General features: G+C 44.5%; 1 protein-coding gene across 4 annotated transcripts in view; it reads left to right on the forward strand.

Annotated features, from left to right (window-relative positions):
* The window catches only part of ZFHX3 (zinc finger homeobox 3), a 239,880-nt gene that overhangs the window by 203,901 nt on the left and 9,444 nt on the right, over positions 1–26,535 (forward strand). For all 4 annotated transcript variants that reach the window (XR_006702737.1, XM_045443350.1, XM_045443351.1 and 1 more), the window contains 4 exons: positions 7,423–7,556; positions 7,709–7,909; positions 19,508–19,610; positions 20,835–26,267. Coding sequence is in view for 3 of the 4 variants with exons in the window: in XM_045443350.1 (XP_045299306.1) it covers positions 7,423–7,556; positions 7,709–7,909; positions 19,508–19,610; positions 20,835–26,267 (5,871 nt within the window). In the remaining variant the exon portion in view is untranslated. The remainder of the gene's footprint in view (positions 1–7,422; positions 7,557–7,708; positions 7,910–19,507; positions 19,611–20,834; positions 26,268–26,535) is intronic.

Consider the following 26,535-nt stretch of genomic DNA (forward strand, 5'->3'; position numbering starts at 1 on the left):
TGGCAACAGTCATTTGGAAGTGGACTGGCAGATCCACCCACACCTGCCAGGCCCCTCATTTAATTCTGGTCCCCATCAATTACAGAAAGCTTGGACTCTGATGGCAGTTCTCAAAGTATGGTCCATGGGCCATTAGCATCACTTAGAAACTCACTAGAAATGCACATTCTCTGAATCAGACATATTTGAGGATGCGTGTGTGTGTGTGTGTGTGTGTGTGTGTGTGTGTGTGTGTGTAGCCTGCTCTCTCTGTTTTATCAAACCCTCCCAGGGACTTCTGACTCAGACTTGGGGCTGCGATCTTGTGACACGCATGAGGTTTCGAGAACTATGTCTTCTTTAACTGAATGGCAGGTCCTGAGCCCCTGCTGGGTGCGAGAGGTACTGAGCTTTCCTGAAAGGCAGAAGTGCCTAGAAGAGGCATAAGTCTTGAGTCTTGGCAGATATTATCCTGGATAGCAGGAATGGAAGTGGGACAGATCATGACCTGGGCCGAGGTCGAGTCAGGAGCTCAACCTACTGAGCCACCTAGGCACCCCTTTTCCTGCTTTTAATTTTTTTAAATGTTTATTTTTGAGTGAGTGAGAGAGAGAGAGAGAGAGAGAGAGAGAGAGAGAGAACGCGAGCGAGCAGGAGTGGGGGAGGGTCAAAGAGAGGGAGACACAGAATCTGAAGCAGGCTCCAGGCTCTGAGCTGGAGAGAAGCTTGGTCAGAGAAACAGAGTCACAATGAAAAGTGACTGAAGGCCTAGAAATCTTTCTCTGGACACAGGCTAAAAGTAACACGAGGGAAGGTGACACGTGACCTCTCTGGAGGATTGTTCTTGCAACCTCCTGTGAATCTACAGTTATTTCCAAATAAAGAGCAAAATAATAATAATAATAACAACACCAAGAGCTTCTGGATTTCCAAAGTGCTGGCCTACCTAGTTCACGTCTGACCTGGAAGAGAAAAATAATTAGCGGTTCCCAGAGTACAAATTACACCGATCTGTAGTATTACTCAAATTTTCCTTGAAGCCCTTTATAGAAACAGAAAGACGTGTCTTATACGTTGATGATACCTGTATGTCTTATTCTTCCCAACTAGGCACATTCTTGTATTTCTTGAGTAGGTGGTTGTACTTCTCGAAAATGCTTTCTAGAGATGTACACAGGCAGCACAACTTGGAGTTACAGAGAATGAGACTGTGCTCTGAATTGAAGGTTCTTAACCCCGCTGGGCCAGAGTTTGAGACTTGTCCCACACCTCGGGCAGGGAAAGGAGAGGAGCCCAGGTTTGCTGTAGCCACAGCAAGGAGACCACCCCCTGGGTGTGGGTACCAGTGCATGCCTCTGCTTCCTCTTTGAAATCTTTAAGTGCTTGGTCGGCGGCAGAATGAGACCATGCATGTTTAAAGACCAAGTTGGCAGCAAAGCAAATCCTTTAGAGGAACTGCTGTTCTCTGTATTAGGGGAGGAAGGGAATTTAGCCAGATCTCTGGTCACTTATCAAGTACGGTAGTTCCATAGGAGATGCGAGTATGAAATCCTAGCCTGTCCTCTGGGGGAGGGAATTGCAGGGAAATGCCAAGAGTAGCTCCGCTTTCAGTGCCAGTGTCAAGATCACGGAGCCCAGAAGCACAGATTACCCTGTGAAAACATTGAATTTTTGTTGTCTAGAGGAAGTAGGAGGCTCATGAGAAGCTGAAGGAGAAGAGCTAAGGAAAGAGCACACTGTACCTTTCATTTCAGTGTAATTATGAGCTGAAATGACCATTTTCACATCTAGTGAAGCTTCTGAGTCTAGTGTGCTGGGGGAGTTATCCCAACTCAAACATTGATATGGAGTTGTGTGAATTTTTTTCCCCCTAGTCAATGGAGTTGGATAAAAGATTGCTGTAAATTTCTGGGGCAGGTGGCAAGCTGGTTTACGGAACGCAAGGCGATGAGAACCTCTGGCTTACGGAAAGTAGCATGAATTAATAATCATTTAATTGGCTCCTCCATTATGTTGCTGGTTTGGGAGATGGAAGTTTAGATGGAGGGGCTGTCAGTGGCACTTTAGCTAAGAGTTTGACAGTTGAGACATGGAGGTGGCGGCTGCCTTTGGCCTCTCCACAAGGAGTGAATGTCCAGCAGCAGCCCAGGCCCTCAGTGGGCTCACCTTGGGGCCCCCATAAGGACGAAGATAAGCACTTTGGGGTATACCATCTCTATTTGCCACCCCACCATGAAGGAGAGAAATGCAGAAGAAACTTCCCAGAAACACGAACAGCTCAGCGCATTCCCAGGATCTCCCCACGGGAGGTCTTTGGCCAAAGGGAGGCTGGCCTGCAGCACAGAATATCCATCATGCCAATAGCCCGATTGGTGATGAGATGACTTCTGCTCATGAAATACAGAAACTACCTCTGAGTACTTTGGCTTTGGGGGAGGGCAAGTCCATGTCTTGGCTGATGATTAGAGGAAGCAAAAACCTCATTTCCAGTTTTTCTTCAGGTTTCTTTTTCACTTCATGCCTTACCTCTCTTCAGAGCTGTACGGACAACATCACCAGGTGTGAAATGGGGCATTATGAGTCCACTGATGGTCTATGGTATTGCAAGTACATCTTTTAAATTTTCTGTGGCCAAAATTTCAGTGACTCAGGCTTTAATTTGTTAGTGAGGACTGGAATTGGAAGACTGGTTCTATAGGTAAAGTTATACAGGCTGTGTTTTCTACCATACTTGGCCATTCCATGAGCCTCCTAAGTTTATACTTTTCTAACCTCTTTTTTAAAGTAAGTCACTTCCTATATGAAACTGCTTGGCTTGTTTTATTCTGTCTGCTTGGAACATAAAATCGCAAGCAAAACTTGCATGATTACAGGTTGGCACTCCTTTTCTCCCAACTTCCTCTAATTAGTATGACAAGAGGGGTGACTTTTTAAATAATTACTTTGAGAGTTTAAATGCTTCCCAAAGAAATATTTTAAAAGCAAAGGGTATCTGGAAGTTGATGCCTCCATGCATACGTTATTTTCCCCCTTAAGGAAAGCCCTTTCCCCCCTTCCTTCCTTAAGGAAGCCATGTACTGACTACTGTGTTACATTAGGAATGAAATTATTTTGCCTCACATGTAGAGGAACCTAAGAGAATAAAATAGAGAGTCATGAATCAGGTCTGCCTCTCTCGGTATTTATCTTTGTCATTTGTAGTGTCCAGCCCATCACAGTTTAAGGGGAAATGGTGGCTTCTGGCCCAGAAAGCCAACTTTGAAGTTTGTGTACTCCATAAGAAGGACATGCCAGTCCTTTCTGTCCCTTATCAAGCAAGCTGGGTAGCAAAGCTCTAAACTCCTAACAAGCAAGTGCTTAAACCCCTTAGAAAGTTAGCCTGGCCAGGAGTGCATGGCTCACATCCTATCAGGTTGTGGAAGGGTTTGACCCACCATTTCATTGTCGCTATTCCATCTGCCTAGCTTTATATAGAGTATGTAATCTATAACGCGTGCATTCACATGGCTCCTCACCACATTTCTATCCCCTTCGAAGTGCCAGGAGCCCAGCATGTTACCCGTGAAAGATTCGTTGAGATTTAACACATATTTTTGTATGATAGAACTGCCAAAATGAGAAAATTGCTTTAACCAGCAAAGTAAAAAAATACCACCTGATGTTTTGCACAGTATGGATCCAAATATCAACTTTTTCACGGACAGTTGAATTTAAATGCTGAACTATTTAATTAGAATATTAAAAATAATATAACGTCCTGACAACCTTAGAAAATGGGAAAGTGGTCCATTTTATTCTAGTCTTCTTTCCTAGTACCTATTTTTTACATAGTTATATCATGATGTAATGCATATTTTATCTGATTTTTCTTCTGATTAACATTCTTGAGAACTTTTCCACATTGGTTCACAGCTATTATTTTTAATGTCTTCTGATAACCAGTAGAGTAGCTATACCATTGTTTACTTGACCATGCCCTGTTGTAAGAGACTACATTGCTTCCAGTTCATTTTGTCATTATTGTAAAAACCACTACAGGTAGTAACCCTTCAAGTTGTTTGGCTTTCTGTTGGCAGGATAAACCAAAGGTTCCAGGCACTGTTTAAATTAAAGCTTGTCTCTGAAGTGCGTGTATTTCCAATTAACTACTATGATGTCATAGTGGCCTTAAAGTGACCAGTAATTGATTTTTTAAATAATGTTTCCTAGACTCTCTCCTAGAATTTAAGTTAAAGTTTAGAAAAGTCTTCAAAAGCAGAAAACCACAATACTTTCTCTCTTGGTATTCATACAACCTCATTTACTTAGGCCTACAATGTATGCTAGTGACGAACTAAAATAGAAATTGATTTTAAGACTCTGGCCCTTTTGAAGTATAGTTCAGCGAGAAGCAGCTTGAGAAATCTTCAGACTGTCTGTGGCCTGTAGTAAACCCTTATCCAGCCTGCTGATGGAGAACTTGTACAGCTGTTGGCACATCTACAGAAATTGTATAAAGACATGGGTGCCATGTCTTGATAGGGATTGACATATTAATATCAGGGGTCAAGCTAGGAGGGAGCTGCTGGCCTAGTTAACCTAACTCTTAGGAGCAGTCCCATATCACCCAGGGAAACACAATGGGATTGTAACTGGGTGTTAATAGATTCTAAGAATGGCACAGCTTTATCTTTAGGAAGTGAGCTAGTGAGCTGCAGGTGGCTAATGTCTACTACTAGACAGATCTGATCTAATAAACATGCAGGCTGTCCAGGATAGAAGGAAGTTGAGCTCCAGAAGTTTTTACAGCAGCAGGTGCAGCATTTTCATATTACAGCATGCCTGGTGTATTACTGGGGAGAAAGAGGTATGAGGGAGAGGGTGCCAATTTTATTTTTTAAAAACACTTTATAAGGATTCCTTAGCTTGAGCTCACAAAGGAAGCTTTACAATTCCAGAGAAGTTAAGGAGTTTGAAAATTAAAAAAAAAAAAAAAAGTAATAAAAGTTCCCCTCTCCATGCAGGGGGAAAGGATAGTGGCTTCTGAAACCTGAATGCTCACCTCTGCAACCTCGTCATAATTCATCATTCATTCAGCACTGAAAGAAGAGGGTGGGCTCTGGTCAGACAAGGAAGCTAATGCCACACTGGGCTACCCTATGTTTGCCCTTCAGCTCCCAGTGAGTGAGATGAGTTGGGTGGTCTCATCCTCGGTGGTCTCCTCCTTGGGGCTCATCCACCCACACGGCCTCACAACTGCACATTTGACCACCTTTCTAAAGGGTGTTAGTGGCAGACTGAGGGCATTTACAAGATGATGGCATGGTCTTATAAAAGAAAAATGTTGTTTCAGGTTGGGCAGACTAACAAAAAGACAGGGAGTGGGTGTTTGGAATGGAATCTGTATCTTGGTTTGCCTCTAATGGAAGGAGGAGCGGGTAGCAGCTCTTTCCTAACTATAAGTGCAGAGCCTAACTAATGCCTGCAGGTCGGAGGTGGAAATAGGGAAGGGGTTGGGGAAGGGATGGCTGAACCAAATAAAGTAACACCTAATGCCTCCTCTCACCCCATCTGCAGAATGCTTTTGAGCTGTTAATATATAGAGGATAATCAGTAAGCAAAAATGAAAAATGATGGAGAATGAGGAACCTTCTGGGAGTCAGGGGGCACTTAATTCCCTGACCCATTAGTTAAGGACTCCTGTTGTGGTAGTGTTCAGGCAGGGGCCCATCGCACTATGAGGTCGAAAACCTGCGACACAGGGTTCCTTTGAGGGGCCAGGGGATGGGAAGTGGACCATGGGGGAACCGGTCTAGAATGTTACAGCACCTAGTTAATCGGCAGCCATTCCATCACATTAAATATCCAGCCGTCATGTATTACCTTTCAAGTGAAAATGAATAACTCCCATTAAGAGGAAAATGGGTTTGAAGTCGATTCGAGACAGATTAAAGTACTGTTATGAATGTGTGTGTTGGGAGGAGGAGGGGTCTGTGTATAAAATGCTTGTCCTTGTACTTTTTAAATAATAGATGCCCTACAAACTTATGCAGACCAGGTTACCAAGATACTGGGGTTTAAAGGTCACAAGATGTGCATTCTGGGAAGAGCATCAACTTCCTGGAATATTTCCTGCATTTAGCAATTCTTTCTTCAAAATTATTTGTGGCCTTATGATTTTAATGAATAAAATTGATTTTCTAAAATTGTTTATTAAAAAGCACATCTATAATGAGAGCATCTTGGTATCCACATCAGAACAAATTTCAAAGCTGAGCCTAAAGTAGAAACACAGCTAGGTAACTAGACTGGGTGATACAGACAGCATTTGCACTTAAGAGTAAAAATTAGGCTTTCTAAACCAAGGACCACAATAGCAAGTCAAATTCTTTTTCAATGAGGGGAATGGGTATATATTTCTCCCGACCATTTTCAGGATTTTAAAAGTCATTCGTAGCAAAATTCTGAAAAAGGAAGTTCTGTGTTCACAAGTGAGAGAACCATCCTTAGATACTGACAAGGTTTTGGAATGACGACATCCACCCCTGGTGGGATTTGTGTTTACGCTGGAGAAGCACTGCTGATGCTTGTTAAACCTTTAACCCAGTGGTTTTCTCATCAAATTCTTCCAGATCCTTTTCTGTATTTCAGAGAACTCCTTCCACCCACATTTCTGTACCTACTGTTTGCTTCTTAAGTCTCATGTGACTCTCCTCATTAATTAATGTTTTGGTTGTTTTTTTTTGGTGAAATGGGGCGTGGTTTGGGCAAGCAGAGAGGAGACTTTCCCTCTTACCACCTACTCAGAATAAACGCTTGTGTCTGGAGCATTGGCTAGATTATATGTTGGATTCATGCCCTACGTCTTTCACTCTTCAATTACTTTTTCCCCAAAAGCAGGTTGCTAAACTCAAACTTGATTTTTCCCCCAAGTATTTATATGCAGATATCCATGTGAACCTTTCTCAGGTCACATGTGTCATGTCTCCTGTGATGTGCTGTGCTGTGATTCCAAGAGCTGGGAAAATAAAGTTGAGCTCACATAGTTGAGGACTTCTGTGAAAGCAGAGTGTGTCTGGGTACTCAGGTTGACTAGCCATTTGGTAAGACTCCCTACCCACTCTCAACCCGACTGCCCCCATAGGCCAGCAGATTGTGTCTTGATTGGGGGGAAGTCAGAATACACTGAATTTAGCTTAATCCAACTCAGAGCCTTTTAGTCCATATTTTTTTTTTCTCAGCATTCAGTTGTTAAAGTAGTGACAGAAATTCATGGGGGAAAAAGGAACACTTGCTTCTTTTCCAGTGTGCTTGATAAGTCAGTCCGGATGCTCATCCTACTTGAGTTTTGGTGTTTCAAGAAAATCCTGTGCTATAAATGAATGTTGATTTTCACCCAACGCAAACCCTCTGGGAGCTGGCCTGGTCTGGCTGCTGTATCGCATCTTCTGCTTTTCCTTCCAGCATCGTCCAGCCAAGCAGAGAAGGAGCTGACAGATTCTCCCGCGACCTCCAAACGCATCTCCTTCACAGGTAGCTCAGAATCTCCTCTTTCTTCAAAGCGACCTAAAACAACAGAGGAGACCAAATCAGAGCAGGTGAGACGGGAAGGGGCTCTGCTGGTTGGGGGAGGGGGAAAGCATTCTAGACACCAGTGGGGAACACACTTTTGGGTGGGTGGGCTTGGGGCAGACACAGGCACTGGTGGGAACTGAAGATTCAGCCAGAGGGGTGGATGTATCCCCCACAGATGTACCAGTGTCCCTACTGCAAGTACAGCAATGCTGACGTCAACCGCCTCCGGGTGCACGCCATGACGCAGCACTCCGTGCAGCCCATGCTGCGTTGCCCCCTGTGCCAGGACATGCTCAACAACAAGATCCACCTCCAGCTGCACCTCACCCACCTCCACAGCGTGGCACCTGACTGCGTGGAGAAACTCATTATGACGGTAAGGCAGCCGGCAGCAAGACCTGTGGCTTCTCTTTCCTGAGGTCAAAGGTGATGCAGTAACATGGAGGAGATTCTGTTTTGTTGGGTGAGAAAGCCAGTGTAGAGTTGGAAATATCAAAAATGGCCCTAGACCTCTGTTCTTCTGTACCTGCCTTCGACTGGGTACGACCATGGTGTGACTGTAGCCCAAAGCATTGAATGTGTATGTGGTTCTCCACCTTCCCTTATTATCCTCCCTCCTGGTCTGATGCAGAGATTAGCTAACCACTTACATAAAGATATTGTTATTTAGACTCTGCAAACCTTCAATAAGTTGGTCATGTTCTAGGTTGCTGTTAGTCTCATTTCATCCTCACAACAGCCTTGTTTAAAAAATAAAGAGTTGGACATGTTCACATTAACAGCTGAGGAAACTGAGGCTCAGAGAGTTTAGCTGACTTGATGCCACTTGTAAGTGGTAGGGTTGAAATTTGAACCCACATTTTCCAGCTCTAGGGGTGTGACCCTGTAATGTGGGCACTTCTCAAGCCAATATCTGAATTCTTGGAGCAGGAGAATGGTCAGTCGGATAGCATGTTTTGACTCATGGACGAGGGCTTTGCATTTTCAACACACTGTTGCTACACCTGCAGGTTTTAAAAGCATGGCTCTAAGTGGCTACTGTAGCTCGGCCCAAAAGGTTAGCATAAAGATTTAATTGTAATGTAAAAACTTTCCAAATTCCACAGGTGATACTAATATCCTGCTTTTCTATCTGTGATGGGGCTGCTGTGCAAGCCCATTCCTGATTACTAGAGGAAAAACTACCAAAGAGAATTATTCTCACCTCTAACTTATTTCAACAGTGGAGTAATAGGTTAATTTGATGGCCTTTTCATGTACAGATTCCCAGGGAGGTAGTCGGTTCAGAATTCCATGTTATAACGTGCAGGTTACAAACATATAACCTCTAGGCATTTCCTATTCCATTTGGTTATGCAAGATGAATGAATAATGTTCTAAGTGATGTTTAGTCGTGGGGAACATATAATTAATGCATCAAGAGAACTTTAGCAGCCAATAGGAAACTTGAAGGTGACCCAGCATAAGTTTCATCTCAGAGATCTTTCAAGTATAAATTCCCTTTCCGTGGGTGTTTTCAGATAGACTGGTGAACGCTGTGTAAAGATTCTCTGTGAGTGGAGACCGTTTTTTTGGATGGGTAGGTTTCTGTGTTACAGGTATTGGCATTCTCACCAGCCTTGGAAATAACAAGGGGATTTTCTCAGGCCTCATCACACTTCCCACTGATGGCCTGGAACCATAAGAGCCTGAAGGAACAGAAAGTGATATGGGAAGCATTTTTAGTACTTAATGGCATCTTTCTTCTCCTCAGGTGATAATTTTTCCTATTTGATATAAGTCTGGTCTAGAAAATATGAGCCTATAATAATCTGTATGACTGGTTTACATTAAACAGTAGGTTTCCTTTATACATCCCTAGGGACTATAATATAAATTATATTTCAAATATCCATTGTTTGTCATATTTTTATAACAGTGAAAGTGAGGTGCATTTCACATAAGTGAGTCTGGTGGTCATTATGAATCTTCTTCACTTACCAACGGAGTCTTCAAGGACAACATGTAACTACTGTGTTCCTGGGGAACCAATCCCTAAGATATTTCTGGATGTTACTCACTAACTAGCACCTTCTCAGCAGTGATTCTCGACCTTTTTAGAGACTCCAATAAAAGTGATTCTGTAGCCTTACTGGGTTATTCTATGCACAGTAAAGTTGGACAACCACTGTTAAGACCACCATTGAGTATTCTGCATATACAAAACTGTGTATACTGCCAGAGAGCATAAGAATACCTTAAAATTCATACATGGAACCAGGTTTATAAACCCTGTTCTAGAAGAATCCCTGACAACATAATTATATAGGAGAAGCATGATTCCTAAAAGGGTTGTACTTGGTACTTTGTACTGAAACCCCTGTGTACCTTATCTTCCCACAGCAGACAATGGAGATTTTTTTCTATAGAAATGTAGGCTTTTTTTTAAGTTCTTTTTTTTAATTCCACTATAGTTAACATTGTTATATTAGTTTCAGGTGTATAGTATAGCAATTCAACAGTTCTATACGTTATTCAGTGCTCATCATGATAAATGTATTCTTAATTCCCTTCACCTATTTCCCCCATCCCCCCACCTCCCCTCTGGTAACCATCAGTTTGGTCTCTATAGTTAAGAGTCTTTTTCTTGGATTGCCTCCCTCCCTCCCTCCCTCCCTCCCCCTCCCCCCACACCTTTGTTTATCTGTTGTGTTTCTTAAATTCCACAGATGAGTGAAATCATGTGGTATTTGTCTTTCTCTGACTTATTTCGCTTAGCATTACACTTTCTAGACCCATCAATGTTGGTGCAAATGGCAACATTTCGGTTTTTTTTTTGTTTTTTTTTTATGGCTGAATACTCCATTGTGTATATATACCACATCTTCTTTATCCATTCATCAATCAATGGACACTTAGGCTGCTTCCATAGTCTGGCTATTGCAAATAATGCTGGAATAAACATAAGGATACTTATATCCTTTCCAATTAGTGTTTTTGTATTCTTTGGGTAAACACCCAGTAGTATGATTACTGGATCACAGGGTAATTCTATTTTTAACTTTTTGAGAAACCTCCATACTCTTTTCCACAGTGACGATACCAGTTTGCATTCCCACCAACAGTGCCTGAGTTTTCCTTTTTCTCCATGTCCTCGCCAACACTTGCTGTTCCTTGTGTTTTTGATTGTAGCCATTCTAGGAGGTGTGAGGTGGTATCTCATTTTAGTTTTAATTTGCATTTCCCTGGCAATGAGTGGTGCTGAACATCTTTTCATGTGTCTGTTAGCCATCTGTATCTCTTTGGAGAAGTGTTTGTTCATGTCTTCTGCCCATTTTTTAATTGGTTTATTTTGGGGGGGGTTTAGGTTATATAAGTTCTGTACATATTTTGGATACTAACCCTTCATTGGATATATCATTTGCAAATATCTCCTCCCATTTAGTAGGCTGTCTTTTTAGTTTTGTTCCTTCACTGGAAGGAAGTGAAGCCTTTTATTTCGATGTAGTCCCAAGAGTTTATTTTGTCTTTTATTTCCCCTGCCTCGGGAGACATATCTAGAAAAATGCAGCTATAGCCAATGTTAGAGAAATTACTGCCTGTGCTCTCTTAAATAATTTTTATGGTTTCAGTTCTCACATTTAGGTCTTTCATCCATTTTGGATTTAATGTTTGTATGGTGTAAGGAAGCGATCCATTTTCATTCTTTTGCATGTTGCTGCCCAGTTTTCCCATCATCATTTGTTGAAGAGACTGTCTTTTCCCATTATATATTCTTTTCTCCTTTGTCAAAGATTAATTGATCATATAACTGTGGGTTCATTTCTGGGTTTTCTATTCTGTTACATTGAACTGTGTGTCTTTTTGTGCCAGTACCATACTGCTTTGATTACTACAGCTTTGCCGTATAGCTTGAAGTATGGAATTGTGATATCTTCAGTTCTTTTTCAAGAATTGCTTTGGCAATTCAGGGTCTTTTGTGATTCCATACAAATTTTAGGATTGTGAAAAATGTTGTTGGTATTTTGACAGGGATTGCATTAAATGTGTAGATTACTTTGAGTAGTATAGACATTTTAACAATATTTGTTCTTCCAATCCATGAGCATGGAATGTCTTTCCATTTCTTGGTGTCGTCTTCAGTTTCTTTCCTCAATGTTTTAAGTTTTCAGAGTACAGGACTTTTACCTTCTTGGTTAAGTATATTCCTAGGTACTTCATTATTTTTGGTGCAATTATAAATGGGATTGTTTTTACTAGAAATGTAGACATTTCTGAAAAGTGTGCAAATTGTGGGAAAGGTTCTGATTATAGGAAGTCACTTTGCTAGCAGCAAGACAAAGTTAGTGGATTCAGAAACAAAGTTGAAAGTTATGAGAAATATAATCATATGAGGGTTTTACTCTTAAAGGTATATGTAAAGATGGTTTAATACCCTCTGTCTGCATTAGAAGATGGAGTTATTGCCTGGCTGTCAGTATTGAATTGGTTTTTCAAGCTCTGAGGATGGTTTGCATTGAGGTGATGAATTATTTCCACTTTGATCCTTTAGTTCAGCAGGAAAAGATGAGCAATCAGGGTTAGAGGAGAATTGGTGGCTGTAGCTTAGGGGGAATCCATAATCCTGTTTGAGGACTGAAGTTTGCCCTCCTTAATCAAAACAGATACCACTGTGCTTCCTCTGAAAAGCTTGGTGTTAAAATGGAATTTGTAATTGTTTTATAACCAAGTGATTATAATAAGCCTGTGGTGACAGTCATGCTCCTGGAGGGCATTTTACTGTAAATTTATTTAAAAATTGGCCATGGGAAGGCATTGGTTGGACTTTCTGACTGTATGTTTGTTTGTTCCTGGTCAACTGGAACAGGAAACTCTGAAAACAGCATGATGAGAAATGTCCCTCAAATCAGAGCTCCAGTTTAAAATTTTTTTTTAATGTTTATTTTTGAGAAAGAGCGAGGGAAAGGCAGAGAGAGAGGGAGACACAGAATCTGAAACGGGCTCCAGGCTCTGAGCTGTCAGCACAGAGCCCGACGTGGGGCTCGAACCCACACAGTGTGAGATCATGACCTGAGCCGAAGTCAGAAGCTTAACCAACTGAGCCACCCAGGTGCCCCAGAGTTCCAGTTTTCAAAAGCGTATCATTAAGGAATGGCCAGTGTATAGTCATTCATCCTCCAAAAGGAGAAAGTTATGTCTGCTTTGTCCCCAAGTGGCCAGGATGAATGGTGGTAAGAGGAGTGCCTTTCCTTCCTTGTCAAATGGTTTGACTATTAGCTGCAGTTGGCTGTAGAATAGGAAAAGCTGGCAAAATCTACCACACAGACAATTCTTGATAGACGTTGGGTATGTCCCGGGTATCTAAAGCTATAAATTCGGATAAACATTTTCTGCTGTCTGGGTCCAAGGTCACAAGATTTGGCTTGAATTGGGTTTCAGTTCTTCTAAAAGTAAATTTCACCCTGATAAATGGAAATAGATTACTTTCTACACAATGTCTTTCCGTTCAGTTGTAAATGGAGAGTGTTTTGAGGAGGCTTCATTTAATAATACCTTATCAGACAGCTTTCAGGAACCTGCAGTGTCTAATATGTCTGTTGCTATGGTAACAGCTGCTTGCTTATGCTCTGCATCTCATATCTGTGTCTTCCATGGGCCCCCTTCTCCTTACCGATGAAGGGGCTTGAAAATATTCTCCCCTGGGAACAATCGCAGCTCTGGTTCTCCACTATGGAAACTGCACCCGCAGCACTTCATTCTGCTTGGCCTATTGGAAACAGACCTCCAAAGAGTGTTTTTATACACGTCATATCAAAGAAGCAAATCTATAAAGCCTAAGGGTTTTGAGACAAGTGCCCCTCCAGACCTGACCGAGCAGGCTGCTACCAGTGTCGGCTCCACAGAACTCTCACCTATTTACAGAGAAGGTAGAGATTTCAAATTGGTGGAGGGGATGTAGGAGCTCCTGTTCTGTACCCTCCTTTTCCTACTCTTTTGGGGGAAGGAGGGTTGAGGCTGAGGGGGGACATGTTCCTGGCCCCTCCATAAGAATGGGAAAGACCACCTACTATGCATTTCAATAGTCTTACGCTAATTGATCACTGTCCTTCTAAGTAACAGGACACACCACTGGGCTCCTGGAGCATTGATATGGGGAAATTGTTTTTGTTCCTTTGTCACTTACCACAATATGACCTCATAGTGGAGATGGGGATAGGCTCCTGAGCAGCCCAGGAACTTCTTTTTCTCTAGCTCTTCATCTTATCTCCCTTTGGTAGTTCTTAGTTATCCAGTATTTTCTGTTTGTGCACAGGTTTCCCTTCTCTGCTCCTGGCCCTGCACCCCATTTTTCTCTCTCCTCCCTTCCTGCCTCCCCTGCCCTCTGCGCCCCCCACTCAGGAGCAATAGTTTGTGTCCTGTGACTTCTTTCAGTCATTGTCTGTCTCCCTGTGCATCTATGGGCCTCTGGGACAGGCTTGCTGTCTGCCCCCCCTAACTGGGGCGGCGGGTGGCCACTAGCCCTGAGGCTTTTGCACCTGCTTGGGTACCAGCTCTCTCACTTTGTCTCTATCTCAGAGGAAGGTAATGAAAATAATCGGGCTTCATTAATTCCAAGCCCTGTGAGATGATAGCCATTTGGAGCCTGTTTGCCAATTAGATGGTCTAAATTAGAAGTGACCTTGGTATACTGCCACTGCTTGCCTCTCTGAGTCTAATGAAGCTTTTCTCTCCAATCCATTCTCCTTCTCAACTTTCTTTTCTGTCACCCTGTGTGTGTGTTAACTATTCCTGTGTTTCCTGTTCTTCTAGTCACCTTTTTATTTTTGTCTTTCTTATTCTTAGTTTTTAAACTCTGGTTAGGGCTATGTTATTTTCTGGCCCACATGAATGTGAACATGGCCCTACAGTTTTTCCTCATGAGTTTTAGGTTCACACACACACACACACACACACACACGCACACAAAGATAGACAACCACATAGAAAACAATTTAGAAAGGAAACAAGAAAGAGAGAGAAAGCAGGCCCTCTAGCCTCTGTGGGCCAGTGCCCAGCCTGGCACATTTGGGAGGGAATAAAGGAAAGGAGAACAATTCTGAAGCCCTGCTGCCGGGAGGTGCTCTGGATTGCTGGCTGCAGAAGTGCAGAGACCAGTGGACAGGCTCCCGTGGTGTCCGGTGCAGGAGCAGTGAGCAGCCTGAGTCCCACTGCAGCCTGCAGACATACCACTAGCTAGAATACTGAGCTCCCGAAGCATCTGGGTTTGAACTTCAGTATTAACAGAAGCAGTTCCTTACTTACAAGGATGCGGAGACTGGCCAGGTCTGCATCAGGAATGCCTGTGTCTGAGGCTTTCCCGCCTTCTCCTATCTGAGATGGTTCATTCTAATGATTTTTACTGAAAAGTAAAAGATTTGAGGGTTCCTTAGGAGTCTAGGTTTTGTCGCACGTATTTTTTCACTTGGAATAGTGAACGTTTTAGAAAGATCCCCTACTTAGGTGAGCATTGCCAAGGGTGTAGGGATAGTATCTTTGCTTTCCAGCATGTGGAACACGTTGGTTGTATCGGTCTAAGTCAGACAAGGTGGCCTTGAGTGGTAAATTTGCATGGATAGTCCCATGAGAACTTAGCATGGTGTATACCCCTTGGCTGTTCAGGGTGCTTTATTTGGCCATTCCACATCCATGATCTGGAGAAAGCAGGAAGCGAGAGGGCTCCTTATAACTCTAGCTTCTTCTACCGAGAAAGAATAAACACCGGTGGTCCCTCCCAAATGTCATAGTGGCAGCCAGACCCACATCCAACTCTCTGGGTTTTATAAGGAGTGTCCTTGGGGCTTTAGGGTCCAATCACCTGATAGAAACTTGAAAAGAATCAAGTCATAATCCGAAACAATGGTGAGCCAAACAGAAGTGGGAACTAGGTATTTATGAACCCATGTCACCTCTCCTGGTAGTTCAAGGACAGTTAACTTGAGTCCATGGATTTTTCTCTAGGGAGCCTGTGATTTCCTGAAATTATCTGTAGTAGTTTCTGTGTGAAAGTATGTTTTTAGGCATCTGCAGCCTTCCTCAGATTTTCCTAAGGTTATGATCTCTGAAAGGTTATTTATTCTGGCTTGTGAGCTTCTTGGGCACAGGGACTTTGTCTCACCATATCTTAACAGGCGTGTAATACAGGGACCCTGTACGATATCTAGTGAATGATGATCAAATGGATGGGTAAGCAGAGTCACTTGAGGCCCTTCCTTCTCAACAACTAAGTTGTTTTGAAATTGCTTAAGCTTGAAGACTTTCAGTGTCAGTGTGGAACTCTTTTATTTCTATTGTTGTTTATGAGAATTGCCTCAACTTCAAGATTTCTGGCATCAGAGCAGAACTCCATATTTCTTTTGTATATGTGAGACCTATTAAGAAGATTTCACAGCCACTTTTCTGACTGTCACTACCTCAGTTCCAAAGGTGATTTTTTCCTGCATTCCCATCAACTCTGAAGACTCTCAGGAACGTATGTGGTGTCTAGAAGATTACCATGGAATTGCCTGTTGCATGGCCAAGGCCAGGCTAAAAGTATGTTAGCTAAGTTGACAGTAAATTATTTAAAAAAACACACACACAAAATCTATCAGTGAAATACTATAACCTAAAAAAAAAAAAAGTCTGTTTTAATAGTCTTTGGTCCCCTGTATACATAGAATATTCGGGACATAATTTAACATATTCAGTGTTGATGGATGTATAGATTATGAGAAAAATCAATCTACATGGATGGAATTGTGACATGGAGAAAGTATAATTGTTTGTACCAATTGTGTTGTCATCCTGCCAAACCTGAAACTTTTCGTTTGGCTTTTGAATCTGGAGTAGAAGTAGGAAGAGGGAGATTGGAGGAGGGAGGAAAGAGAGCATATATGCATGCATGTGTTTTCTCTGCAGGGGAAGGTGGTGCCATCCTGTTATTTGAGGGTGTCTGAGGTTTGGGCACATCTGGGATGGTTCTGGTTATGCCGCAGTCAGGTTGTGTCCTCTCACACACCTACATGCTCCAGTGCACCTAGCGAAAGGGAGGGTCTTCACAGAACAGTGCTCAGCACACCTGAGGGACTGCCTTTCCCAGTGACTTTCAGCTACCCATCAGAGGTGTGGCTAGGAGAGTCTGAACCTTCCACGCCACTTGGTAGTCATATAGGACCAGAAAACAAGGGGGTGGGGGGGATGCCAAGGGAGATGTCGAAGGAACTCTGCCTTTGTCCAACTCTCCTTTTCCTCAGTGAGCTGTTGGCAGGACTGTATTTATGGCTCTTTACAAAAAAGCATGCAGAGTTTGAGTGAGAAACTCTGGAAAGTAGGAGGAGAGAGACAAGTGAACAAAGGCACAGAAACTTTAGTGTCTGAGGGCTGCCTTGGGGCCCTCCAGTAGCCTGTGCAGGAAGGAGGCTTCCATTCTCCATCTCTGTGTTGAGACATATGTGCAGATACACCCCACCAGACATTCTAGATCCTCAGGATTCCCTTTAGGGAGATTCCTTTTTGCCTCCTGGGAATTTCTTGCCCATTAAAATTTTATATACCAAATCTTTTTTTTCCCCCCAGAGAATTTGAGGACACTACAGATGAGAAGATGCAGGTAGATAAAAGTAATTACTTAAACACATATGGGGCAAGACTTACAGGTTTGGAGGCCCAGATTAAGATGCAGAGGAGCATGTGAGGTTGATGATTATATTTCGGGAAGAGTTAATTGATGGAAGGTGAAGGCAGACAAAGAACCTCTGCTTACTGCCTTCTTGAATCCCAATCAGGAATTATGATTAAAGTCGCGGCGAGACAACAGAGGGCTGATGAATTGGTGTCTTTTTTTTTTTCTTTTTTGCCGTCATTCACACTTGATTGACTTCAACCTTTCAAGTGCAAAAGTCTCTCTTTTCCATTATTATTCATAGCCATCTGAGTTTTTCTAATTAAAGTGTATGAAAACAATTACTGATCCGTCGTACTGAGTCTGTTAGAGGGGATGTCTGCCTTACTGTAATGCGTATAAAAAGCCCACAGTTTTCTATAATGATGTGCAGCTGAGGTGTTAGATAATTTTATTCTTTTTTACTCTGTAGGGCTTTTTTTTTTTTATTTCTCATGATTCATTTTTCATAATTCCTAAAGATCCCTGGAAAGGACTGATCCTGCAGCTACAACCGAGAAAGGAGGTGGGGGGGAGTCTTTTTTCCTTTCCCTTTCTCCCCCTCTTGCCCCCAACCTCGTGCTCCCCCTTGGCTGAAGACTATAAATTAATCGGTGACCTTTCACTTCTTGGATTCCCGCTGGACTCCCCAACCACACTGGTCAGAAATGCTTTCTATTAAAAAGAAAATAGATGGAATGAGTTTGGCAATCTCTGCTCCATTCCTAACGATTCATCAACAGCTAGCCTTAACCAGCTGCCGACGAGCTTTGTATGAGGGTGCAGATGTCTGGGAGCAGGAATTCTGTGTCACGCACATTCACCTGCCTTGCACCTGCTCTTCATAAACGTGAGCTTTCTCAGAACCCTTCTCCGTAGCGCCTGTTGCTTAATTTCTGCACCTTATCAGCATCTGAACTGCTGAAATTATTCTAATACTCCGAAAGGTATTGAGGTGTTCCCTTTTTGGTGTTTATGGGGACCGTTGTGTGGGTTTCCCCTAGGACTGGAGCCTGTCACGATGTTTCTAGGGAACATGTCAGCAGCTATTTTGAGCAAGGCCAGGATCTTTACACCGTTAAAAAATTAATAATTTATTTACAGTATTTAATTTTGAACAGTAATATAGGTGTTCCAGTCTTTGCAACAGCAAGTAAAGATCCTGAGATACCTGTGTTTCATGGGAAGATAACTCCTTCAGGTAGGGCTGGATGCCATGTAGAAAGGCTAGGGGTGTGACTCCAGTTTCTGTTCAGCTCATTTCTTAGGCTGTCATCAAACAGGAGATAATTTCTAATTCATGTAGCAATATCTTTGCCTACTACCTTTCCACCCTGTAGCAGGCAAAGGGATATTCTGTTTAAATCAAGAACGTTTTATCCTTATGTTGGATTTGAGGGCTGCTTATCACATTAATATCGGGTAAATGATAACTTATGTAGACAAATTTCCAGCCAGATGGCAGAGAAGCCTAGAGAAGTGGCTGAGGATCTGATCTAAAATTACAGCTCTTTTGATCCAGGCTGATTCTGCAATTGCCATATTAGTAAACAATAGCCACGGTCAAGGTGGTGCTGCCCTGGTATAGAATGCTGTGCAAGGCACCCTGTGTGGCTGGGACACTGGCCAGAGCTTCCCAGTGATTCTGAGTACCTCGAGCAAAGACTCCAAAGGAAATCCTGGCTGAAGTGAGTCATAAGAAATGCTCGTTTGCACTTGATCTAGCTTCTAAAGGGTTACAAAATGTTTCCTGGAGGATCTGCCAATGTGTCTGCGTGTCCTTAGCCTTCTCTTTGTTCTGTTCTCTTCTTCTTACCCTTTCCTTCGCTCTCATTCCCCTCCTCTTCTTGCCTGAATACATTTTGAAAACAGTACTACAATGCTCCCTGCTTCAAGATTACAGTGTACTTTACTAGGTATGATTTAATTAGGGCCCTTATTATGTTTTCAGCAGCTTAAGGTGGGCCTTTCAACTTATCTACCTAATTGGTTGCACAAGAAGTTTCACAGCCCATGACAAAACATTGTCAGTGATCAAAGTCAAAATTCTGCATAAAGGAAAAATATTAATAATAAGATTATTCTTCAAGTGTGCACTGCTAATTATGTCCAGAATGTAACCGTAGAAACACTTTTGACTGATGTGAGCTTTGTCTAATAAACATGAATCTTCAGTGAGCTATGAAAAGTGACACTTCCAGCTTTACACTGGTGAAGGCTAATTTTGCTTATTAAATAATTTTTACACATTTCCCTGTTTTGTGTCTCTTTCCTCTCCATTTGACTCTCCTCATTTCTCTGCCTCTTATTTCTCAGGTGACCACCCCTGAGATGGTGATGCCCAGCAGCATGTTCCTCCCAGCAGCTGTTCCAGATCGAGACGGGAACTCCAATCTGGAGGAGGCAGGAAAGCAGCCTGGTTAGTGTCATTTTTGACCCCTAGAAATGCAAAGAAAATGACATACTGGGTCAAATTTTCACTGAGCAAGAGTGCCAAGAATCCTTTACAATACTCCTAAGGTTAATGTAATTGATCAAGAGATGAGGGGCACTTATATTCTGACTCCTGGCATGTATTTGTACACTGTTCAAAGTGTTTAAAGTGAGAGAAAATCAGGTGAGAACCAGTGGGATTTTGGTGGACACATGTCCCCTTAGACCATACATTTAGGAAGTAAACAACCAGAGACTCAGTCAATAGACCCATGCATGACTCACCATTCTAAGCCGTTCAGCATTTGTTCTCTGAGGACTTAATTATTAGGGAGTTTTGGCCCCCGTGAGTGATTTTGCGGCACTTGATTTGTTGTCTGTTGAGGAGCTTCCTTTGCACGAAGTTCTTTGAGTCTTCTGGGATTGCTTTAGGACCCAGTGTAGAGGTGCATTTGGAAAGCACGTTTTTTTTAGACATGGATGTTGGTGCCCATGGTGGTTCCAAGCTAGATGGATCATTAGACCTCCATTTATGAGGCTCTCCTACATCTTTCACCTCTTGTCAGCACCTAAGATTTAAGTTGGGAAGACTTCAGCCACATTATTGGCTGGCCCACTTCCTCCCTTGTGATTTTTCCATATTAGAAGGTAGACAGCTGACTTTTTAAAATAAAGGGTCAGAATATGTATGGGTGTAAAAAAAATTGTTACACATCTTTTAATAGTTGGCCACTTGAATGTAAATAGAGGTGACAGTCAAAAGTAATATTCCAAAATTTCTTGTATTACAATGGGACAGCAGTTATCTTAAATTCCCCCAACCTAGGATGGCATTAATTCACATATTCTACAGTTCAGGTCCATGTAAAAGGGGAATCCAGTCTAAGATCAGTAACCTTCAAACCCATGCTTGAGAAATTCAAGATGCTGAGTCAAGCAACTGAATGTTGTATAAGAGATCTATGATACAATACATTCCTATTATGAGTGAAACTTTTGTATTTCCTTTTATTCCCCTCTGTTCGTGTGCACTTGCTTATAATATGTACTCTTTGCAGGAGCTGTATGGAGACAGTCTGTGTTCTAATTGGGTATTTCCTTTATGAGAAGATTCTATTTGTGAGGACTTGCTAGGTAGATAGCTCTAGGAGCCATCTTTGAAAGAAAGCTTTCTTTATCATTGGGATTGGTATGTATTTATTTTTTACAGAAACCTCAGAGGATTTGGGAAAGAACATCTTGCCATCTGTAAGCACAGAGCACAGTGGAGATTTGAAACCTTCTCCTGCTGACCCAGGGGCTGTGAGAGAAGATTCAGGCTTCCTGTGCTGGAAGAAGGGGTGCAACCAGGTTTTCAAAACTTCTGCCACTCTTCAGACCCACTTCAATGAGGTTCATGCCAAGCGGCCTCAGCTGCCTGTGTCAGATCGCCATGTGTACAAGTATCGCTGTAATCAATGCAGCCTGGCTTTCAAGACCATTGAAAAGCTCCAGCTCCATTCTCAGTACCACGTGATCAGAGCTGCCACCATGTGCTGTCTTTGTCAGCGCAGTTTCCGAACTTTCCAGGCTCTGAAAAAACACCTTGAGACAAGCCACCTGGAGTTGAGTGAGGCCGACATCCAACAGCTTTATGGTGGCCTTCTGGCCAACGGGGACCTCCTGGCAATGGGCGACCCTACCCTGGCCGAGGACCACACCATAATTGTTGAGGAAGACAAGGAGGAAGAGAGTGATTTGGAAGATAAACAGAGCCCAACAGGCAGTGACTCTGGGTCGGTACAAGAAGACTCAGGCTCAGAGCCAAAGAGAGCTCTACCTTTCAGGAAAGGCCCCAACTTCACCATGGAAAAATTTCTAGACCCCTCTCGCCCTTACAAGTGTACCGTCTGCAAGGAATCCTTCACTCAAAAAAATATCCTGTTAGTGCACTACAATTCTGTCTCCCACCTACATAAGTTAAAGAGAGCCCTTCAAGAGTCGGCAACTGGTCAGCCCGAACCCACCAGCAGCCCAGACAACAAACCTTTCAAGTGTAACACTTGTAATGTGGCCTATAGCCAGAGTTCCACTTTGGAGATCCACATGAGGTCTGTGTTGCATCAAACCAAGGCCCGAGCAGCCAAGTTGGAGGCTGCAAGTGGCAATAGCAATGGGACTGGGAATAGCAGCAGTGTCTCCCTGAGCTCCTCCACCCCAAGTCCTGTGAGCACCAGTGGCAGTAACACCTTTACCACCACCAATCCAAGCAGTGCTGGCATCGCTCCGAGCTCCAACTTACTGAGCCAAGTGCCCGCTGAAAGCGTAGGGATGCCGCCCCTGGGGAATCCCATCGGTGCCAATATCACTTCCCCTTCAGAGCCCAAGGAGGCGAATCGGAAGAAGCTAGCAGATATGATTGCATCCAGGCAGCAGCAACAGCAGCAGCAGCAACAACAAGCACAGACACTGGCCCAGGCCCAGGCTCAAGTTCAAGCTCACTTGCAGCAGGAGCTGCAGCAGCAGGCTGCCCTGATCCAGTCTCAGCTGTTCAACCCCACCCTCCTTCCTCACTTCCCCATGACCACAGAGACCCTGCTGCAGCTCCAGCAGCAGCAGCATCTCCTCTTCCCCTTCTACATCCCCAGTGCAGAGTTCCAGCTCAACCCTGAGGTGAGCTTGCCAGTGACCAGCGGGGCACTGACGCTGACGGGGACGGGCCCAGGCCTGCTGGATGATCTGAAGGCTCAGGTTCAGATCCCACCGCAGAGCCACCAGCAGATCCTACAGCAGCAGCAGCAAAGCCAGTTGTCTCTGTCCCAGAGTCACTCAGCCCTTCTGCAGCCAAGCCAGCACCCCGAAAAGAAAAACAAACTGATCGTCAAAGAAAAGGAAAAAGAAAGCCAGAGAGAGAGGGACAGTGCTGAGGTGGGAGAGGGCAACCCAGCACCCAAGGAATCGCTGCCGGATGCCTTGAAGGCTAAAGAGAAGAAAGAGTTAGCACCGGCAGGTAGTTCCGAGCCTTCCATGCTCCCTCCGCGCATCGCCTCAGATGCAAGAGGGAACGCCACCAAGGCCTTACTGGAGAACTTTGGCTTTGAGCTGGTCATTCAGTACAACGAGAACAAACAGAAGGTGCAGAAGAAGAATGGGAAGACTGAGCAGGGAGAGAACCTGGAAAAGCTGGAGTGTGACTCCTGTGGCAAGTTGTTTTCTAACATCTTGATTTTAAAGAGTCATCAAGAGCACGTTCACCAAAACTACTTTCCCTTTAAACAGTTAGAGAGATTTGCCAAACAGTACCGAGAGCACTACGATAAACTGTACCCCCTGAGGCCCCAGACCCCGGAGCCCCCACCACCACCTCCCCCACCCCCTCCTCCACCCCCACTTCCCGCAGCACCGCCTCAGCCAGCTTCCACGCCAGCCATCCCTGCATCGGCCCCGCCCATCACTTCACCGACGATCGCACCGACCCAGCCATCTGTGCCACTCACCCAGCTCTCCATGCCCATGGAGCTGCCCATCTTCTCCCCGCTGATGATGCAGACAATGCCACTGCAGACCTTGCCGGCTCAGCTTCCCCCTCAACTTGGACCTGTGGAGCCTCTGCCTGCGGACCTGGCCCAGCTGTACCAGCATCAGCTCAATCCAAGCCTGCTCCAGCAACAGAACAAGAGGCCTCGCACCAGAATCACAGATGACCAGCTCCGGGTCCTGCGACAGTATTTTGACATTAACAACTCCCCCAGTGAAGAGCAGATCAAAGAAATGGCAGACAAGTCTGGGTTGCCCCAGAAGGTGATCAAGCACTGGTTCAGAAACACCCTCTTCAAAGAGCGGCAGCGTAACAAGGATTCCCCTTACAACTTTAGCAATCCTCCTATCACCAGCCTGGAGGAGCTCAAGATTGACTCCCGGCCCCCTTCTCCGGAACCGCAGAAGCAGGAGTACTGGGGAAGCAAGAGGTCTTCAAGAACAAGGTTTACAGATTACCAACTGAGAGTCCTACAGGATTTCTTTGATGCCAATGCTTACCCAAAGGATGATGAATTTGAGCAACTCTCTAATTTACTGAACCTTCCAACCCGAGTCATAGTGGTGTGGTTTCAAAATGCCCGACAGAAGGCCAGGAAAAATTATGAGAATCAGGGGGAGGGCAAAGATGGAGAGCGGCGCGAGCTTACAAACGATAGGTATATTCGAACAAGCAACTTGAACTACCAGTGCAAAAAATGTAGCCTGGTGTTTCAGCGCATCTTTGATCTCATCAAGCATCAGAAGAAGCTGTGTTACAAAGATGAGGATGAGGAGGGGCAGGATGACAGCCAAAATGAGGATTCCATGGATGCCATGGAAATCCTGACACCCACCAGCTCCTCCTGCAGCACCCCAATGCCCTCACAGGCATACAGCGCCCCAGCATCATCGGCCAACACAGCTTCCTCTGCTTTCTTACAGCTCACGGCAGAGGCTGACGAACTGGCCACTTTTAGTTCAAAAACAGAGGCGAGTGATGAGAAACCAAAGCAGGCTGAACCTCCCAGTGCACAGCCAAACCAAACCCAAGAAAAGCAAGGACAACCAAAGGCAGAGCTGCAGCAGCAAGACCAGCCTGAGCAGAAGACAAACACAGCCCAGCAAAAGCTCCCACAGCTCACTTCCCCTGCTGCGTTGCCACAGCCTCCTCCACAAGCACCCCCACCTCAGTGCCCCTTACCCCAGTCAAGCCCCAGTCCTTCCCAGCTCTCCCACCTGCCCCTCAAGCCCCTCCACACGTCGACTCCTCAACAGTTGGCAAACCTACCTCCTCAGCTGATCCCCTACCAGTGTGACCAATGTAAGTTGGCATTTCCATCGTTTGAGCACTGGCAGGAGCATCAGCAGCTTCATTTTCTGAGTGCACAGAATCAGTTCATCCACCCCCAGTTTTTGGACAGGTCACTGGATATGCCTTTCATGCTGTTTGACCCTAGTAACCCACTCCTGGCAAGCCAGCTGCTCTCTGGGGCCATACCTCAGATTCCAGCCAGCTCGGCCACTTCTCCTTCAACTCCGACCTCCACAATGAACACTCTGAAGAGGAAGCTGGAGGAAAAGGCCAGTGCAAGCCCTGGAGAAAATGACAGTGGGACAGGAGGAGAAGAACCTCAGAGAGACAAGCGTTTGAGGACAACTATTACACCAGAACAGCTAGAAATACTGTACCAAAAGTATCTATTAGACTCCAATCCAACTCGAAAGATGTTGGATCACATTGCGCACGAGGTGGGCTTAAAGAAACGTGTGGTACAAGTCTGGTTTCAGAATACCCGAGCCCGGGAACGGAAAGGACAGTTCCGGGCTGTGGGCCCAGCCCAGGCCCATAGGAGATGCCCCTTTTGCAGAGCACTCTTCAAAGCCAAGACTGCCCTTGAGGCTCATATCCGGTCCCGTCATTGGCATGAAGCCAAGAGAGCTGGCTACAACCTTACTCTGTCTGCAATGCTCCTAGACTGTGATGGGGGACTTCAGATGAAAGGAGATATTTTTGATGGAACCAGCTTTTCCCACCTACCCCCAAGCAGTAGTGATGGCCAAGGTGTGCCCCTCTCACCTGTGAGTAAAACCATGGAGTTGTCTCCCAGAACTCTTCTTAGCCCTTCTTCCATCAAGGTGGAAGGGATTGAAGACTTTGAAAGCCCCTCCATGTCCTCAGTTAATCTCAACTTTGACCAAACCAAGCTGGACAATGATGACTGTTCCTCTGTCAACACAGCAATCACAGATACCACTACAGGAGACGAGGGCAATGCAGATAATGACAGTGCAACGGGAATAGCAACTGAAACCAAATCCTCCTCTGCACCCAATGAAGGGTTGACCAAAGCGGCCATGATGGCAATGTCTGAGTATGAAGATCGGTTGTCATCGGGTCTGGTCAGTCCAGCCCCAAGCTTTTACAGCAAGGAATATGACAATGAAGGTACAGTGGACTATAGTGAAACCTCAAGCCTTGCAGACCCCTGCTCCCCGAGTCCTGGTGCAAGTGGGTCAGCAGGCAAATCTGGAGATAGTGGGGATCGGCCAGGGCAGAAACGTTTTCGCACTCAGATGACCAATCTGCAGCTCAAAGTCCTCAAGTCATGCTTTAATGACTACAGGACACCCACCATGCTAGAGTGTGAGGTCCTGGGCAATGATATTGGACTGCCAAAGAGAGTTGTTCAGGTCTGGTTCCAGAATGCCCGGGCAAAAGAAAAGAAGTCCAAGTTAAGCATGGCCAAGCATTTTGGTATAAACCAAACAAGTTACGAGGGACCGAAAACAGAGTGCACTTTGTGTGGCATCAAGTACAGCGCTAGGCTGTCTGTACGTGACCATATCTTTTCCCAACAGCATATCTCCAAAGTTAAAGACACCATTGGAAGCCAGTTGGACAAGGAGAAAGAATACTTTGACCCAGCCACTGTACGTCAGTTGATGGCTCAACAAGAGTTGGACCGGATTAAAAAGGCCAATGAGGTCCTCGGACTGGCAGCTCAGCAGCAAGGGATGTTTGACAATGCCCCTCTTCAGGCTCTCAACCTTCCTACAGCATATCCCACGCTCCAGGGCATTCCTCCTGTGTTGCTCCCCAGCCTCAACAGCCCCTCTTTGCCGGGCTTTACTCCATCCAACACAGGTGGGTTCTGCTCTAGGTGATTCTTACAGCATTAAATAGCTGCCCCATTAGTATTTTGTTCTGTGGCTACCACCCAAACCTTAAGAATGTTGGGCAGATAGGAAAAAGCTTCCCTTTCTACTTCTCTAACAGCAACAAAACTTCTGGTCCCCTTCATTGAGTCTCCCTAGTGCTGTGGTGTACATGGTTCTATGATGCCCCAATCTCAGGGATGGGAAACCTCCCCCCCCCCCCCGGTAGGAACAGTCTTCTCTGAAATCATTCTGAT

The sequence above is a fragment of the Leopardus geoffroyi genome, chromosome E2 (assembly GCF_018350155.1).
Source record: "Leopardus geoffroyi isolate Oge1 chromosome E2, O.geoffroyi_Oge1_pat1.0, whole genome shotgun sequence".
Lineage (NCBI taxonomy): Eukaryota > Metazoa > Chordata > Mammalia > Carnivora > Felidae > Leopardus > Leopardus geoffroyi.